Raw genomic sequence first — 15,778 nt, 5'->3', positions numbered from 1 at the left:
TGGTTGACCGAAGGGAGGGGAATACCGTCGTGCTATCTACCATAGGAAGTAGACCGATCATGGGCCGTCTTTCGGGGCGTTATATTTGGCGGAGCCGCCATTTACTTTCTTCTTTACCAATTTTGACGTGGATATTCTCCACGGTGAAAGTACTGACGCTAGCGGAGGAGAGTCTGGATTTGTATGTTCGGTTGAGTTCTGGAACCAAGTCCGTTGGGAACTGAGATATGGCGCGGAATTCAGCGCTGGGAAGGGCGGTATCGACAGCATTACTTGGAGATCCGTCCTGCTGCGTTGGCTGGAGTAGCGCCCAGGCAAAGGAAGCATGGAACCGCGGTTCTGAGTAATACGCTTTCTGCCGTAGCGGTTTAAGAATCGGGGTCAAGCCTTCGCTGAGCCCTTTCAACTGATGAAGCAGTTAGCATCAACGAACAGGTACGAGGTTCGCTGGAGGTACTTCATTATGACCCCCACCTATTTCCACGGCGAGGAATGTTCTCGTCTTTTCGTCGTTCGACAATTCGGAAAATGTTGCGAACGATGCATCAAACCTGAGAATCTGGCGTCAGCAGCCCCTTATAAATTGTATTATACTTACGGTGAATACTGGCTGGCCAGCTGCTTAACAGCACTTTTGAATTCGTCGCGTTGGTACGCGCGTAGGTAAACTGGCCGCGACAAAGAAATATGCAAAGCAGGTTCTGCTCCGTCGCTGGACTTGTCGTCTTCCTTCAAAGGTACGCCTTTTAGTTCTTGTAGGCACTCTACCGTGGCCTTTGCAGTTCGAAACGCGTCTGATAATAACTTCCTCAAAGGCGACTCTTTGTCCAAACCAACCGAAACGTAGACAAAGGCAGCAAACTGCCCGTCAACGTGTGGCTGCGTCCTGATACGCCCTTGGTGCAATGCTGGATTGTCTACAGGTACGCTAGGTACTAAAGACGAGGCTAGGCCAGGGAGCTTCCTAGATTTAGTAGAATCACTATTCCGCCGATGCTGTGCATGAGCAATGAGCTTACCTTTTCTTTGGGACGGGAGGAGGTTCATCGTCGGAGCTTGAGTATGTTACTAGACTAGATTTGCCCCGTTTCATTCACCACCGCGTACGAGGACGACGACGGAGTCGAGTTTAAGTTGAACGTGCCTGCCAAATCTGGAAATACCCTTCAGCGAACAGCCCCGGCCGGCCGGCCGACCAATAACTCGCGACCGGCTTGCGGGTCGGGCGGTAATGTCCCTGAGGTATTCACGTATGCACTTTGTAATGGGCTGAATTAAAGCGGGTACCATGAGCCACCGATGTCTACGAGCAGGAGACGTAGTTCTGTCGCGTTCGTATTGTAGGCGTTCAGCGACTCAAGGGCTCACTATCTACACAGCGCTAGGTCACTCAATAGATCGAGATGGCTGGGAACTACACCACCGTCAGTATCACTCTACTGACAACACTCCACTAGGCCAGTCAGCCAACCGGCCCCTCATCGACATCTGAAGCTAATGGACCTTCGCAACAAAAGAACAGTACGCCTATGTGGTAGCAAAACATGACACTTACGGAGGGGTGTCTGGTATACGATGCCGAAGATGTGTCCTAAGCACCTAATCTATACAGCGAGAGAGGTGGGTAGCTCAGCTTCCCTGCCTTTTCGTTATGAAGTCTGATAGAAGGCGGAGGACACGGCTTGCGAAGAGTAGCGAGATGAAGATTCTTGCGGTCTCTCGCAGGTTCCACCATAATAACCGAGACATTGATGAGGATGCGAAGCTAGAATAATCATATATTGCGCTAATGGCTCTTAGAGTCTAAACCCCTTGAACTGGGAAGCCGAAACCCAGTTGCGCCTGACCTGACACTGCAATCAAGATGGGTTCAAGTCGTACGCAGGGGCGTCGTCAATATTTCGAGGATTTGAGTGAGGATCCAACTTTATGATTGTGGTCGTAGTCCAAGTCCAGCAGATTCTGACAGACGCCCGTGGGCTCTAGGCCAAACAAGCCACAACTACCTCCTATGATCGCCGCGCCGGGCCCCTGATTCAGCTCTAACTTCGACTTGATCAGATAACAATTCCTCGCAGCTTCTTGAAACGTTTACGAGAACATGAGTGTTCAATTTATCAATAATCTTACTTCAAACCCTTCCCAGCCTCCCGCATCTCATTCACACGACGCTGGTGGCCCCACACACTCTCATGACGGTCCCGGTGATCATGGACATACCCACGAGCATCTAGAACATCCAGGTACGGCGAACGCGAACGCCGCCCGACGTCCTATTGCTGACTCTTCTCGAAGGAAAGTATGCTGAACGAGACCTTCCGGACTACACGGGGCGGAATTTTGAAAGCGAGGGTTCACAGTTGGCATTGGAGGGTTCGTTTAATTATGATCGTGATCAACCATTATGTTGACATGATTTACCATCAGACCAGTCGGTTCCGGCAAGACGGCACTGACCTTGGCTCTTTGTCAAAAGCTTCGCAGCGAATATAATCTTGGTGAGGAGCTCACAGACTTCAATCATATCTGTTGATGAACACGAACTTGCATTTGTAGCTACAGTTACGAATGACATATTCACTCGAGAAGATCAAGAATTTCTCATTAAGAACAAGGCACTCCCGTCCGAACGTATTCTCGCCATAGAGACGGGAGGGTGTCCTCATGCTGCCATCCGTGAAGATATCAGCGCGAACATGGGCGCACTTGAAACCTTACAGGCGAAATACGGATGTCAATTGTTGTTCGTGGAAAGCGGCGGAGACAACCTAGCAGCCAACTACTCCAGAGAATTGGCAGACTACATCATTTATGTCATTGATGTTTCAGTGCGTATGAATCGAATCACGGTATGCGGATCTAGCTGAACTTCAGTTCGACATAGGGCGGGGACAAGATCCCACGTAAAGGTGGTCCAGGTATTTCCCAGTCCGATCTACTGGTTATCAACAAGGTGAGTACTACGCGGTAGAAGTAACGGAATGATGACGAACTGCTTCACAGACGGACCTTGCTCCGTACGTGGGCGCCTCCCTGGAAGTAATGGATCGCGACTCCAAGCTCATGAGAGGAGATGGACCCACCATCTTCTGTAGCGTAAGGCAGGGCACAGGCGTAGACGATATCGTGAGCCTTATCCTGGGTGCGTGGAGAACGGCCGGTAGCCCTGGTCAGCCAGGCGCAGTGGGAGAAGCTGATGCTTGAGCCCAAAGAAGTACAAAGGCATGTCGCCACCTGTATCCATACAAATGCACAATCCAAGTCGTTGTTTCCGAGGTACAAGGCGGAGAAATGCTAAAGGAGGTTTCCTCGCACATCTAGGCCGGGGTCGTTCACGCGATCAACGAGCACAATCGATCAGCTGGTTAGTTCGGGGTTCCTAGGTATTCAACTATGGGACGAAATCAAAGCGGTTTCGTGGCCATTTCTTCTGCTAAGTCAAAAGACATCAGTTCCTCCTAAAATTCGCCAAAGCTTAAGGAGGAAGATGACTTAAAATCAGGCCATCTCACCCCATATTCAACTCCATATGCTTTGATCCCGATCGATGGGCAATCGACATGATCGTTTTACGCTGACATTGTGGAAGTTCCGTCGAAGTTCAGTACGAATTCGCACCGGGTTTATCTGAGGCGATTCGTATACCCCGAAGCCTAGTACCCGAACAGCTTCTCCCGCAAATCCTTGATGTGATCAATGGGACCTGAGACGTGCGAATATCCCCCCCTCTATGAAGCAACCCGCATGCAAGTGGGAGCCCGAGCGAGGGGTTAAACTCTGCAGATCCGGAACAGGCGACTGGCGTTAAAGCGGGTTGATCCTACGAGGCGGGCGGAGGTGCGTCAGTGGGGTCAATAGAAAGTGCTAGTGATACTGATACTTACCAGGAACTCGGCGAACCTACCTAATGAATGCATTATCGAATTACGAGACCGGCGGATGCGATGAAACGGTGCTATTAACGTAAGTTAGGGGCAGTGGGGTGGGAGATCATCAACAGAAGACGTTGGTGGGACTTCGATATGTACAGTCTTCAAGATGGATTGATAGTGGTCTCGAAGGTGAGCGAGACAGCATGCCACACCTTGCGTCCTTATCATCTATGACAACAGGGACGGTTCATTGCATAGCCAGTGATTCAATGAAATCAATAGGCAGTGCGAGAATATTCGAGTATGGCTCCCACAAAGTTCCCATTCGGCTATTTCATTCTGTGGCGACAATGATGGTTGAGTCCTCGCAGCGCGGGTGCCTGGAACTCCAGGCGGACCCCTTCATCGGTACTACTACCATGCGAAATTGCCGTTCGTCAGGCTCAAGGACGGGAAGGATGTGCATAGCCGTGCTCAACCGACGCAAGGCGGCCCAACCTCGATACACAACATCGGGCCACTGAGCCGCAGGACAACAAGAGAGTGATTGGTGAAGTACAAGGGCGTGTAAAGTGGGAGATGATCCCGTTTATCCCCTCCCCACGTATGGCGCCTTTGAGGCCCTGTGTGATGAAAACCGTCAATCGTTTGTGAACGACCATGTTTAGCCAACCCACATTATATTCATCTCGAGTACCGTCACATCGTTCGGCAATTGAGCTATGTGAACTATGCTATCAGCGACATGCTTGACGTCGAATGTCGCTTCTGGTATAATTGCGCCGTTCGGCTGGAGTATGCCCTGAGTTTGAGCCGATACCATGTCTGTATGTGCGTTTCCTATGATAATAGCTTGAAGGTACCGGGCATACAGTGGATAAGTGAATTTGTGACATACCGATGTCGATTTGGGTACAAGTTATGTTATGTGCCCGGCCGTCGAGTGCTGTACATTTCGTGAGCCCAGAGATGGCGTGCTTGGAACAGGCGTAAGGGAAGGTGTGTGGGCGGGGTACGTGTGCTGACAAGGATCCGTTGTTGATGATTCGTCCTGATTGCAGAATTCGTCAGCGTTAACGCGACAAACTCGGTGCAGCCTGGGTACCGACCTCCTGCGGGCGTCTGGGCTTTGAATACCTTGAAGGCCTCCCGCGTGCAGAGGAAGGGTCCAACGAGGTTTACGTTCATGACGTTCTGAAACGTCTCCAGGGTAAGTTCTTCGATGAGCGTTCCAGGCGCGCTGATCCCCGCGTTCTACATGTTGTCTAGAGATGCAGTGATCTTGCCTAACAATGACGAAAGTGACTGACATTGAATAGCAGATCGACTCGTCCTACAGATGTTAACGAGGTCAGACTTTATCGACCAGTATGCCAGCATGTCTGAGGCTTGCCAAATTGTTCCACAGCCTGCGCGAATAGCTCTTGAACGAACTAAATTCGCGATGGAGATATCAAAATCCTAGATGGTGGACTACGATGGAAACTTGGACTACCTTCTCGTCGGTAACGTCGCCTGCAACGACAAGAGCCCTCTGGTCACACTGTTCTGCTGTTTGAAGGAGGGCATCAATCCGACGCGCTGTGATCACCACATTCCAACCCGCTTGGGCTAATGCTATGGCGGACGCCTTCCCAATCCCTACAGTTTTAGCAAACATCCTATCTCAGCACCGTATTCAACATTCTCAGTTTCTCAATTACGACGGTCGTACCTGAAGATGCGCCAGTAACTATTGCGACCTTGAGGTTCTGACTGTCTGTCTCTGACATGGGTGCAGTGATATCTTAGTTGGAAATCGAAGTTGCTAAGTTTTTGAACACCGCCATTTCTACCATATCTGTGCTTCTCCTGTCTCCTATCATCCTTCTCCTATCCCTCCTAGAGCTCGATAACTAACATTTGTCCGAAGGATCACGGAAAATGAGGCTTCTTTTCTTCCACTGACGAGCGTCACATTGGAAGAGACGAAGCTACTCGCAACGGACGCACATTCGACGTAAGCACAAGGATACGTACACTACTTCTTCGGTAAACTAAATCCATCCTCACGAAACAATTGTGGTAGTCGGAGAAATTCAACACTCACAACCAACTCACGACGTTACAGGAGCAGTGCCATATCGTGCTCGGTCGAGCACGTGGGACCCTGACCAAACAGTTCATTCACCTCCGCAGGCGTATACTTGACAAACCGTAGGTTGATTTCACGGCCAGCTGAATTGAATCTTCTTGATTGTGGTTTTTACGTGCAGGAGTATGGGCTGCATTTTATGAGGCATAGTATCTCGACAGCAGCGCGTCGTCGAAGTTCAATATATTGGTGCTCACAATTGACTCGACTGGGTAACTTACACCATACCCCATAGTTCTTTGCGATGCAGTAAGCGGAGACGTGCTAATGCCAATGGTGCACATTAATGTCGATTACTTACGCGCGTCCAATGTACGTGCTGGTGGACGGAGGCAAATCAGAGGTTGGACTGGCTTGGGCGCTTCGCTGTGCTTGAGCCTTATCCTACCTCGCGAAGTGATCAGTCTGCGTCAAATATCCCATCTCTAAGCGGCAATTGCTGGCTTTGGTCGATGAAACGAGCGAGGATTCAGGTTGATTCCATAATGTATTTGTTGTGATCTACAATACTGATAAATGTACGTGTATTTCCTGCCAAATACCTAGATGAGCTCTAAATTGCATCGCGCGAAAACTAATCACTTACTTGCAATGCTGGGATCCTCGGGGTATAAAGAGCTCACGGAATTACGATCGACCATGCTGCATCGATTTGAGTCAGCCGCTGCTTCATGGTAATTCTATGATGCACTTACCGACGGAACGCCTGGCAGCGACGTGCCTCCCATTGCCTTCCTCGAGGATCCTCCTCTAGTGATCTCCTGCAACTGCACAGGCTCTAGCCTTCTCTCCTTGGACCCTGTTCCCGCCTTTGAGTCCACTAAAGGCGTGTTCAGCAGCAACGCGAACGTGTCCCCGATCGCGCTCAAATACGAAGGCGATGAAGAAGCGGATCCAGACATATTGACAGTACAATTCCGGTAGATTGTGGTGGTTGTGGTGATGGTGGTTGGAGTTCAGGATGTGGGGAACGGAGCAACAGCAAGCCAGCCACTTTATATACTTTTCCCCTGTCCAGTTTATGGGGATGACATCACACTGAATTCAGGGCCACACCAGGAGTCTCAAGTCACATGATCTCAGAAGAGGAGTATAGGAGTATCACGTGTGCTCATGTTTTTTAACTTCATCCACTCGCAACATAGCCGTGTGGTGAAGTTTGACTTGTACTCGCTGCTTACCCGTGTAGAGGTTGGACGGGTTGTGCTCCCCCACCATGATCCTCTGAACTTCGTGCTTCCCATATAATTCTTCTCCAGCTCGACGACCTACGCATTATTGAATTATCATGAGTACTCCTCACTACCCTTCCTCCGGGGACGGGAAGTCAAAAGTCCAGACCAGGGACACTCCCGCGACCTCTGCAACTCCTTCCATCGTCGTTCATGGCTTGCGGCGTTTACCCAACTACCTGAAGATCGGCCGCGGTATTTGGCTTGATATAAAGGCTCGTGCACCGTGGTACAAAAGTGATTGGGTTGATGCATGGAACTACCGTGTTGTTCCTGCAACAGCACTGATATTTTTCGCGAAGTGAGTGCTACACCAGCGTACAGCTGAACCATACGAAATCATTTCCAGTGTCTTGCCAGGAATCGCATTTTCGTTGGATTTAATAGAAACGACGCAACAATATGGTGTGGCGGAAGTGCTTCTAGCTTCGTTCATGGCGGCCTTCATCTTCTCGGTATTTGGAGCACAACCTCTGACAATTGCCGGGGTCACTGGTGAGTCATCCGATTGTCTGGACAAACGATATATCTCACAGCATAACAGGTCCAATTACTGTTTTCAACAAGACGATCTTTGATATCATCGAGCGCCAGTCCGACCCACCCAATTATCTGCATTTTATTGGGTGGGTGTACCTATGGGCGGCTATCTTCCACTGGATCACCGCTCTGTTGAATTGTATGAGGTCGTGTTCACCTCATGGTCGTTCATTAAGAGTCTAACTAGGGTGCAACTTCCTCAAATATGTCACCTTGTTTAGTTGTGACACGTTCGGGTTCTACGTATCCTGGGTATACCTGCAATATGGTATTCAAGTTCTGACTCGCCAACTTCAATCCGAACCCCCAAACCTTCCCGGAGGACTCGTCGCAATCATTCTCGCCCTGCTCATGCTCGTCACTTCGTTCCTTTTCCAATCGCTGTCACAGAAGACGCTGTTCCACCGTCATGTCAGACGATTCCTGGCGGACTACGGTATGCCGATCTCTTTGATAGCGACTTCCGGGATGGCGTATTGGGGTCGATTCAATGCCGCCAACACCACTACCTTACCTGTCGGAGGTGCGTTCCAACCCGCTGGTGGAAGGGAGTGGTTAGTCAAGTTTTGGGAGTTGGATGGCAAGTGGGTGGGAATCGCCTTGCCGTTTGGAATAATCCTCTGGATTTTGTTCTTCTTTGACCACAATGTCTCGGTACGAGTCTCCATCCCCGCCTCCAGTCAAGTAGTAGATGAGCTCATGCCATCATTCAGTCACTTATGGCGCAAGGCGCAGAGTTTCCCCTTAAAAAGCCACCGGGGTTCCACTACGATTTCTTCCTGCTCGGTGTTACGACGTTCATCGCAGGACTCCTGGGATTGCCCGCGCCAAATGGCTTAATCCCCCAGGCACCCATTCACACCACGTCTCTGCTTGTCATGGGACGGCCTGTCAAGGAGGACGAAGAACGGACTTCATCTCGCACATCCGCGTCCCGCTCCCCGGGGCCCTCGCGACTTCAGTCCCAGACAAACACGATGACAATAGAACCTGTGGGTGTGGATGAGAAGCGAGCGCGTCCAGAGCTTGAGCACCCTGGTTGGGTGCCTGAGGTACCCGTCGCTGTTGTTGAGCAGCGTGTGTCGAATTTGGCGCAGGGATCGCTGTGCTTAGTTCTCCTGACTGGGCCTTTCCTCCATGTTCTAAATCTGATTCCGCGTGGTACGTGACCAATCTCCCTCTCCTTGTACGCTGCTGATACGTGTCATTCTTTCCAATCAAAGGTGTTCTTGCCGGACTTTTGTAGGCTCTTCTACACTTGCAACCTACGGTATTTCGTGCTAACATTTATCCAGCTGGTATATGGGCGCCGATGCGCTTCGTGGGAATGGCATCACGACCAGACTCCTCTACCTTCTTCGCGACAAATCCTTGACGCCGTACGACGAGCCACTGCGCAAGGTTAGGAAATCTAGGATCATCATGTTCGTTGGTGTGCAATTGGTAGGCTTCGGCGCTACATTTGCCATCACTCAAACCATCGGTATATACCGTTCTTGCTATCTCATTGATTCTGGTCCCATGTTGAACACGATCGTCTTATAGCCGCGATCGGATTCCCCGTTATCATTATGCTGCTCATCCCCTTGCGTACTCTCGTCGTACCTAGAATGCCGTTCACTGTTGAAGAACTGGCCATTTTGGATGGGCCTACCGCATCACCATTCGTACGTTTCCCTTACTTTTCTATTCTTACCCCGCATCTCACGATGTCCCTACCCCATGTTCCAACGATCACATCAACCCGCTGGTCCCTTGATATACTGTATGGCGGTACATACATATAGACCATGGAATCAGTTGGAGGAACACTCTGACGTGGGTCCTAACTCAGTAAGCGATTTATTTCTCGTGGCCAGTACTTGTTCTCCTTTCCATGCAACTGCTATCGTGCTATCTATGTACCTATAATTTCCAGACATTATCGTAGACATTAGAATTCTACCTCCAGACTGCTCGGCTTTACGTCTATAGCGTCGGCCCATTTGGCGCCCCTTTCTCGTCTCGTTCTTAAGGGCGGAGCTCATCAACTCCCACATGCTTCCTGATATAACCTTGGATTCACAAGCATGCCATGTCTCCGAAGCTTGCGCATGTGGTGCATGTGGTGTGGGTGATATAAAGTGGCTTCGAGGCTTCGAATGCTTGACTTGGTTCCCCCGGCGGTTTGGTTGATACAGTAGCACCTTCGTTGGCTTTAGCGATGGCAAGTGACAGCCAAGTTTTGGGAGTCGTGATCATTGCGCGACATGGGGACCGCGAAGGTGAGTGGCATTCTTGTTGCTAAGGTCTTCTCTCAGGCTTATCGCTTGCATGTGGTGATGCCTAGGATTCTACCAAAATCCCTCCACCTATGCTGCATCTGCGACATCTATCACCGCTCTAGGGAATGTATGTCGTGATGCAATAGATAAGATAGGTGGTTGTTGATCCTAGGTTGTCGTAGGTCCAAGAGCTCCAGCTAGGACAGAAGTTGCGTTCGATCTACGGGAACTCTTCCTCCCCCTCTTTCATTCGAGGGTTCAATACCACCATCTTCGACCAGGCGCAGCTTCAGGCGCGTGCTGACGCAGGAGGAGAAGGAGGAGTTATCTTGAACTCGGCGGTGTCTCTGCTCCAAGGCTTGTTCCCCGCGACGACCGCCTACAACACTACTCTGGCAAACGGGACGACTGTTGTGGCTCCTCTGGGTGGATATCAGGTGCGTTCTGCGGCTTTTGGAGTTTAGAAAATGATTCAAACGCTTGACTTGCTGAAGACTATCCCAGGTGAGCGCCTAACACGTCTAACCTGACGCGTGAAAACATTCTTACTCTTGGCTCTCAGTTGAGTCCGTTGAACCAAATAACGACATATCCTTGGAAGGCTGGACATCGTGCGGCGTAAGTAACGATAATGATTTGGCCTCCTTACAATTAAATAATTGACTTCTTCAGGCCTTCGATGACGCTACGGCTGCTTTCTATGCGTCCCCAGGATTCAAGCAGAAGGCCACGGAACACGATGCTTTCCTGACACAATTGCCTCAATACCTCGACGGTCGGCCAGTGACCTTGGAAAACATGGTGCGTCGTGTATTTGTTCCGTTTTATGATTCTTGTGCCGATGTACATCTTTTTAGTGGAATGTGAGTCATACTGATGAAACAAGGTGATTTGGCGTTGAGGGCTTACTGGTTTGTAGATTTTCGACTTCATCAATGTGGAGTCTATCCACAGCGCCGAGTTCCTCCAGCGCCTTCCGCCCACTTTCCGTGAACAAGCCAGGGATCTTGCGAACTACCACGAATATGGTGTCTTTTCATCTCCCCAACTAGACGGCATTGGAAACAGTAAGTATATATCCGTGTCGCGGCATTTCACCCCCAGCATATCTAACTGCCTTTTCTCCTGTTGTGCAGTTGCTGGACGCACTATCCTTCCTTCGATCTTGAACGGATTCAAGCGCATTAGCAACTCCTCTGATCCACTAAAGATAGTATACCAGTCGATCTCCTACAAACCTTTCCTATCCCTCTTCAACATGACTGGCGCAGCTGAAGCCAACCCACAGCTCGCAGGTGTCGGTAAGCGACTCTCCACAGATTCTTAATTCTGCCCCTTGAATCCTTTTCTCGTAGTGGAGTATGCCGCCGCGCTAGCTCTTGAAGTTCGGCAACCATCTTCAGGCGGAGAACCGGTGTTGAGATTCAATTTCAAGAATGGGACTGTCGACGAAGACTTCAAAACTTACAACTTCATGGGTGGCTCAGGGGACGTCCCTCTTTCGCAGTTCGTTGATAAATTCACGGTACATTTCGACGCTGCTTGCGACGAGTTTCTTCATCTGACGAATGTATGCTCAGCCGGTGGCAATTAGTGACACTACCACTTGGTGTAACTTGTGCGGAAACACGAAGGATCGAGGGTGCGGCGCGATCAACGCAGCTCAAATTAAAGGTGCACAGTCGGTTTCTCGGGGATTCAACCCGATTGGCGCCGGCTTCCTCGGTGCGGGCGTTACCCTTGTCGTCGCAGCCATGATGCTTGGTCTCCTTGCTTTCTTGGGTCTCCTCGCCTTCGGGAAGGGAAATAAGAACAGACATGATCGGGCCTCTAGCGACGTGAGCTTTTTGTTTCGTTACGCTCCCTCGACAATGTATCTAACAATTGGTTGTAGCGTGAATCGACTGAGAAGCATTCCGTTTAGCGACTTGGTGTTGGGTTCACGTACGCTGTAATATCTAATGACACAGATCGCTTCCAATTCAGCGACATGAGAAAATCAACGGTACTATATAGACCCAAGAGACCGACTGCATCGTGCATGTTGTCATCAGGTATAACACTTTTGTGGTGAGGATTCTTTATCTATCAACGCGCGAGGGAACTTCTCCCATCATTCTGAAGCTGTAACGCCGCCGATGGGGGCCTATAACCCACGACGGCTCAAAGATGGGCCCTGTCATTCAAAGGAAGCTCAATTCTCCAATACTCAGTCAGATACGAGCTCGAAAGGTCACTGTCCCTGCTGACCTGCTGACCCAGTTCAGGACGTAATTTGGCAACGGCTGAGTACACGTTTGGCCCCTTCTATCCCTCATACCCGCTGCCATCGCGCGCCCCATGGTTCTTTGTGACGCATGGACTCCATGGCAGCAGTGATTTAAAATGAGGTGGCTTTGCTTGTACATTAGCCCGGCAATTCTCAACGATGGGTGTTGCTATTGCACTGATTGCATTCCTAGTCCCTGCTGTTGTGTACGCCGTGTATCGACGCAACACAAAGATATCCATAGACCATGTTCGTGGTCCTGTGGCTGACGCTTCGTTCTTGTTAGGTATGTACATTCACGATAATCTTTTAGGATAGACTCTGAATTCTTTCGTAGGAAATCTTCCAGAGTTGTATCAAAGTGATGCTGCAGCGGTAATGGCTCTGCTATGTTGGCCTGCTTCTTTATACTGACAGCTGAGTGCCTTCTTAGGCGGATCTTAAGTGGCAAAAGGCGTATGGTGATATCGTCCGAGTCAAGGGAGTTTTGGGGGTCTGCTTCCTTCCTCGCTTTATAGTCTAACGATGAGCTAAACTGGACTGCTGATGTTTAGGAAGACCGCTTGCTCATCATGGACGCGAAGGCCCTGCAGTATATCTACCAGACATCTGGCTATCACTGGCCTAAGATGTGGGAGCGTCGAGAGCTGAGCCGCTTGGCAGCAGGGCAGGGCCTAACGTGGGCCGATGGTAATTGCGTCGAATCTTACTGAAGTAAAATGAACCTGGACTCATCTTATGGCCTTAGGCGATGTGCACAAGCGGCAGAGGAAGATAATGCTCCCTGGTTTTGGTACCCGAGAAGCCCGCTCATTCCTCCCTATTTTCTTTTCGGCTGCCAACAAGGTCAGTCTCACTCCTAGTTCCCAATACAAATGGTCAGGCTCGGGAGGACTGGCTAATGGAACGTCATACTTAGCTCGGCGAAAAATGGAAAGATATGATTTCAGCATCAAGTGCTGACGGCTCTATGGTGGTGAATATGCCTTACTGGTTGTCACGGGCCACGTTAGATGCTATTGGAGAAGGCGAGTAGATTCGATGTCGCAGAAACTTGCTGTCCGCTCAGTACTTTATACTTGTGTAGCGGCGTTCGACTACCGTTTCGGAGGTTTGGACGACGATAAAAATGAATTAGCAAATGCATACACCACTTTGCTGTGAGTCGACCGTCTCCATCACCCCTTCCTCCATATTATCACAGTCCTTGGAACACTAGAGGCTTACGAATAATACAGATCAGAAACATTTGGTTCCCCTTCACTGACGTCCATCTTCACCATTTCCACTTGGGCACATTTGCCTTCATGGTTACGACACTTCTTCCAACGGAAAAGTGCAAAGCTTCGGCACGCTAGGGAGACCGAGAGAATTGGCAACGGCGTGGCGAAGACCTTGATAGATGCGAAGGCGAATGCACTCCTCGACGGCAAAGGGAATAAGGATATCATGAGCTTGTTGGGTTCGTTCATTTCTTCTACATCTCGTTGCAACCGTTGATTGTTGTGGACCAGTACAATCCAACAACTCCGAGAACGAGAGCACAAGAATGTCGACCCCAGAAATGCTCGCGCAAATGAGGTACCCAGCATATCAACCGTGTGCTGCATTGATATATGGTAGCCCTTCTAATATTATATAAAATATAGGACCATCATGCTAGCGGGCCACGAAACCACAGCAAACACGTTGAACTGGACCCTTCTAGAAATCTGCAAGCAACCTCATATTCAGCGCAAACTCCGCGCCGAAATATGGGCAGCTGAGAACGAGCTTCGCACAAATGGGCGCACACAATTTGAGGTGTCTGATTTCGAGAATATGCCATACACCACTGCTGTGGTCAAGGAGGCGCTGAGATTCCACCCAGCTCTACATCATGCGTTTAGGACTGCTGGGAGAGATGATGTTCTCCCACTTTCGACACCTCTCCGAGTGATCGACGGCACCGTCATCACCGAGCTTACGGTTCCTAAAGGTCTGAAAGTTGTAGCATCCATCACCGGGTATAACCGGTAAGCTAGTGACCAGTGCAGAAGGACGATCGATTGACTGACCGTACATCAGAAACAAGCAAGTATTCGGCGAGGATGCAGATGTTTTCAACCCAGACCGATGGCTCAGGACCTCAGACGGGAAGAAGCAAACTGTTGTCGGGGTGTATGCAAACGTGTACGTTTGTGCATCTGAATCATCCACAAGATAATCTGACATGCTACCTCCTCATAATTATACACTAGCTTGACGTTTGCTGCTGGAGTGCGGTCTTGTATTGGTTGGAGATTTGCGTAAGTCTTTGGCATACACTATGGCTTCTTGGTTGACTGGATCATCCGCGCTAGCCTTTACGAACTCCATGCCTTCCTTATAGAGCTCATCAGTAACTTCGAGTTTGAGCTGACACCGGAGGCTGAACATGTCAGGCGGCATCCCTGTTTGGTTGTGGCGCCCACCATAGAGGGTCGGGAGAATGAGGGGGTACAGCTGCCGCTCAAAGTTCGCATCGCCATTAGGGAGTGAACGGATTCAATATGTAGAAATACTCCTGAGATGCTGACTGAACTGTGCTCTGCACAATGGAAATATATGAGGTTGTATACGAGTTGTTCACATCAGGCTACAGATACTCGAAAGGGGTGTCCCTATCTGACATTTCAGGAGCGCTTCATGAGCGCTTCGCGAGCGATCTCCTTGCATGGCTTTTTATCTTCCATCGACTCGGAGTCAAGACCGAGTATTTTACAGGTATTAATCCTTCTGCTGAGTCTGACATTACCCTCAATGACTCATAACATTATTTTACTTTACTTTAGAATACATTATTGTTTGACTTCGATCGAATGCTCCTTGCACGCACGAACCATGCCACTAATTACAATGATAGTGGACGACATGTTACCGCTTTGAACATACGTCAGGTTCGTTGGCTCTCGTAGAGGCTTGAATTGGCACCTCGCGTTATCTTTGTCTCAATGAGCCGGGCGGCTGAGGCACCCTCGGGAATTCCTTACTCGCGTGGACTTGGATGGGATAGTGGTTCTGAATATACGCTGTAATTAGCCGGCCAATGAGGATGTCGCTCAACTCTAGACCGAAAGCATCGTACACCTTGTCATCAAATATAACGCGAGCGCTTTAAGGTGAGGATTCTATATCTATCTTCATGGTGCACACGAGAGCTTCTATCCTCAAAATATAGCGCCGATGGAGGTCTATCCCACCCAGACGGTTCATAGATGCGCCATTCCACCCCAAGGAAGGGCAGTTCCCCTATACCATGGTGCGGCATCTGAAGAGTCGCTGTCCTCCTGACGTAGTTCAGGACGTAAATGGACGCTGGCTGGAGGTTTCGATTCTTCATTTGGGCACTGCGTTACTTCGTCTTGTGCTTCTTGCCTATCTCATGGTTCCCCATGAGAAATGGACGGCACGACAGGGTTAATTCTAACCAGATCCATTGACTTATA

At 49.8% G+C, this 15,778-nt stretch overlaps 7 protein-coding genes across 7 annotated transcripts; 4 read left to right on the top strand and 3 right to left on the bottom strand.

Moving 5' to 3' along the window:
* Window positions 1-79: 79 nt before the first annotated feature.
* Window positions 80-1,093, bottom strand: USB1 (poly(U)-specific 3'-to-5' RNA exonuclease; the record flags this gene model as incomplete). Its single annotated transcript, XM_036780587.1, has 4 exons — window positions 80-406; window positions 458-551; window positions 599-964; window positions 1,020-1,093. The coding sequence occupies 4 exons, from the start codon at window positions 1,091-1,093 to the stop codon at window positions 80-82; spliced, it is 861 nt and encodes a 286-aa protein (XP_036627970.1).
* A 1,008-nt stretch (window positions 1,094-2,101) lies between these two features.
* Window positions 2,102-3,204, top strand: PC9H_011101 (uncharacterized protein; the record flags this gene model as incomplete). Its single annotated transcript, XM_036780586.1, has 6 exons — window positions 2,102-2,243; window positions 2,296-2,373; window positions 2,433-2,498; window positions 2,557-2,828; window positions 2,885-2,953; window positions 3,004-3,204. The coding sequence occupies 6 exons, from the start codon at window positions 2,102-2,104 to the stop codon at window positions 3,202-3,204; spliced, it is 828 nt and encodes a 275-aa protein (XP_036627969.1).
* Window positions 3,205-4,461: 1,257 nt separating this feature from the next.
* Window positions 4,462-5,644, bottom strand: PC9H_011100 (uncharacterized protein; the record flags this gene model as incomplete). The annotated part of the gene is made up of 8 exons (XM_036780585.1): window positions 4,462-4,495; window positions 4,550-4,712; window positions 4,771-4,923; window positions 4,982-5,126; window positions 5,183-5,205; window positions 5,239-5,305; window positions 5,368-5,513; window positions 5,587-5,644. The coding sequence occupies 8 exons, from the start codon at window positions 5,642-5,644 to the stop codon at window positions 4,462-4,464; spliced, it is 789 nt and encodes a 262-aa protein (XP_036627968.1).
* Window positions 5,645-6,633: 989 nt separating this feature from the next.
* On the bottom strand, window positions 6,634-6,908 carry PC9H_011099 (uncharacterized protein; the record flags this gene model as incomplete). The annotated part of the gene is made up of 2 exons (XM_036780584.1): window positions 6,634-6,648; window positions 6,702-6,908. The coding sequence occupies 2 exons, from the start codon at window positions 6,906-6,908 to the stop codon at window positions 6,634-6,636; spliced, it is 222 nt and encodes a 73-aa protein (XP_036627967.1).
* A 386-nt stretch (window positions 6,909-7,294) lies between these two features.
* On the top strand, window positions 7,295-9,595 carry PC9H_011098 (uncharacterized protein; the record flags this gene model as incomplete). The annotated part of the gene is made up of 9 exons (XM_036780583.1): window positions 7,295-7,539; window positions 7,588-7,733; window positions 7,783-7,917; window positions 7,966-8,432; window positions 8,492-8,939; window positions 9,002-9,020; window positions 9,074-9,261; window positions 9,324-9,445; window positions 9,566-9,595. 9 exons carry the CDS (start codon window positions 7,295-7,297, stop codon window positions 9,593-9,595), a joined length of 1,800 nt encoding a protein of 599 aa, XP_036627966.1.
* A 386-nt stretch (window positions 9,596-9,981) lies between these two features.
* Window positions 9,982-11,966, top strand: PC9H_011097 (uncharacterized protein; the record flags this gene model as incomplete). The annotated part of the gene is made up of 11 exons (XM_036780582.1): window positions 9,982-10,042; window positions 10,108-10,169; window positions 10,225-10,479; window positions 10,537-10,546; window positions 10,605-10,660; window positions 10,715-10,843; window positions 10,962-11,109; window positions 11,179-11,343; window positions 11,398-11,567; window positions 11,623-11,880; window positions 11,937-11,966. The coding sequence occupies 11 exons, from the start codon at window positions 9,982-9,984 to the stop codon at window positions 11,964-11,966; spliced, it is 1,344 nt and encodes a 447-aa protein (XP_036627965.1).
* A 504-nt stretch (window positions 11,967-12,470) lies between these two features.
* PC9H_011096 (uncharacterized protein) lies at window positions 12,471-14,831 on the top strand (the record flags this gene model as incomplete). The annotated part of the gene is made up of 14 exons (XM_036780581.1): window positions 12,471-12,597; window positions 12,649-12,686; window positions 12,745-12,804; window positions 12,866-13,001; window positions 13,060-13,157; window positions 13,231-13,287; window positions 13,325-13,343; window positions 13,399-13,471; window positions 13,550-13,773; window positions 13,826-13,892; window positions 13,961-14,326; window positions 14,379-14,483; window positions 14,552-14,599; window positions 14,654-14,831. The coding sequence occupies 14 exons, from the start codon at window positions 12,471-12,473 to the stop codon at window positions 14,829-14,831; spliced, it is 1,596 nt and encodes a 531-aa protein (XP_036627964.1).
* Window positions 14,832-15,778: the final 947 nt, after the last annotated feature.

Source organism: Pleurotus ostreatus (assembly GCF_014466165.1).
Source record: "Pleurotus ostreatus strain PC9 chromosome Unknown scaffold_8, whole genome shotgun sequence".
NCBI lineage: Eukaryota > Fungi > Basidiomycota > Agaricomycetes > Agaricales > Pleurotaceae > Pleurotus > Pleurotus ostreatus.
The sequence above is the reverse complement of the archived record's forward strand: the minus strand, read 5'-3'. Positions and strand labels throughout refer to the sequence as shown.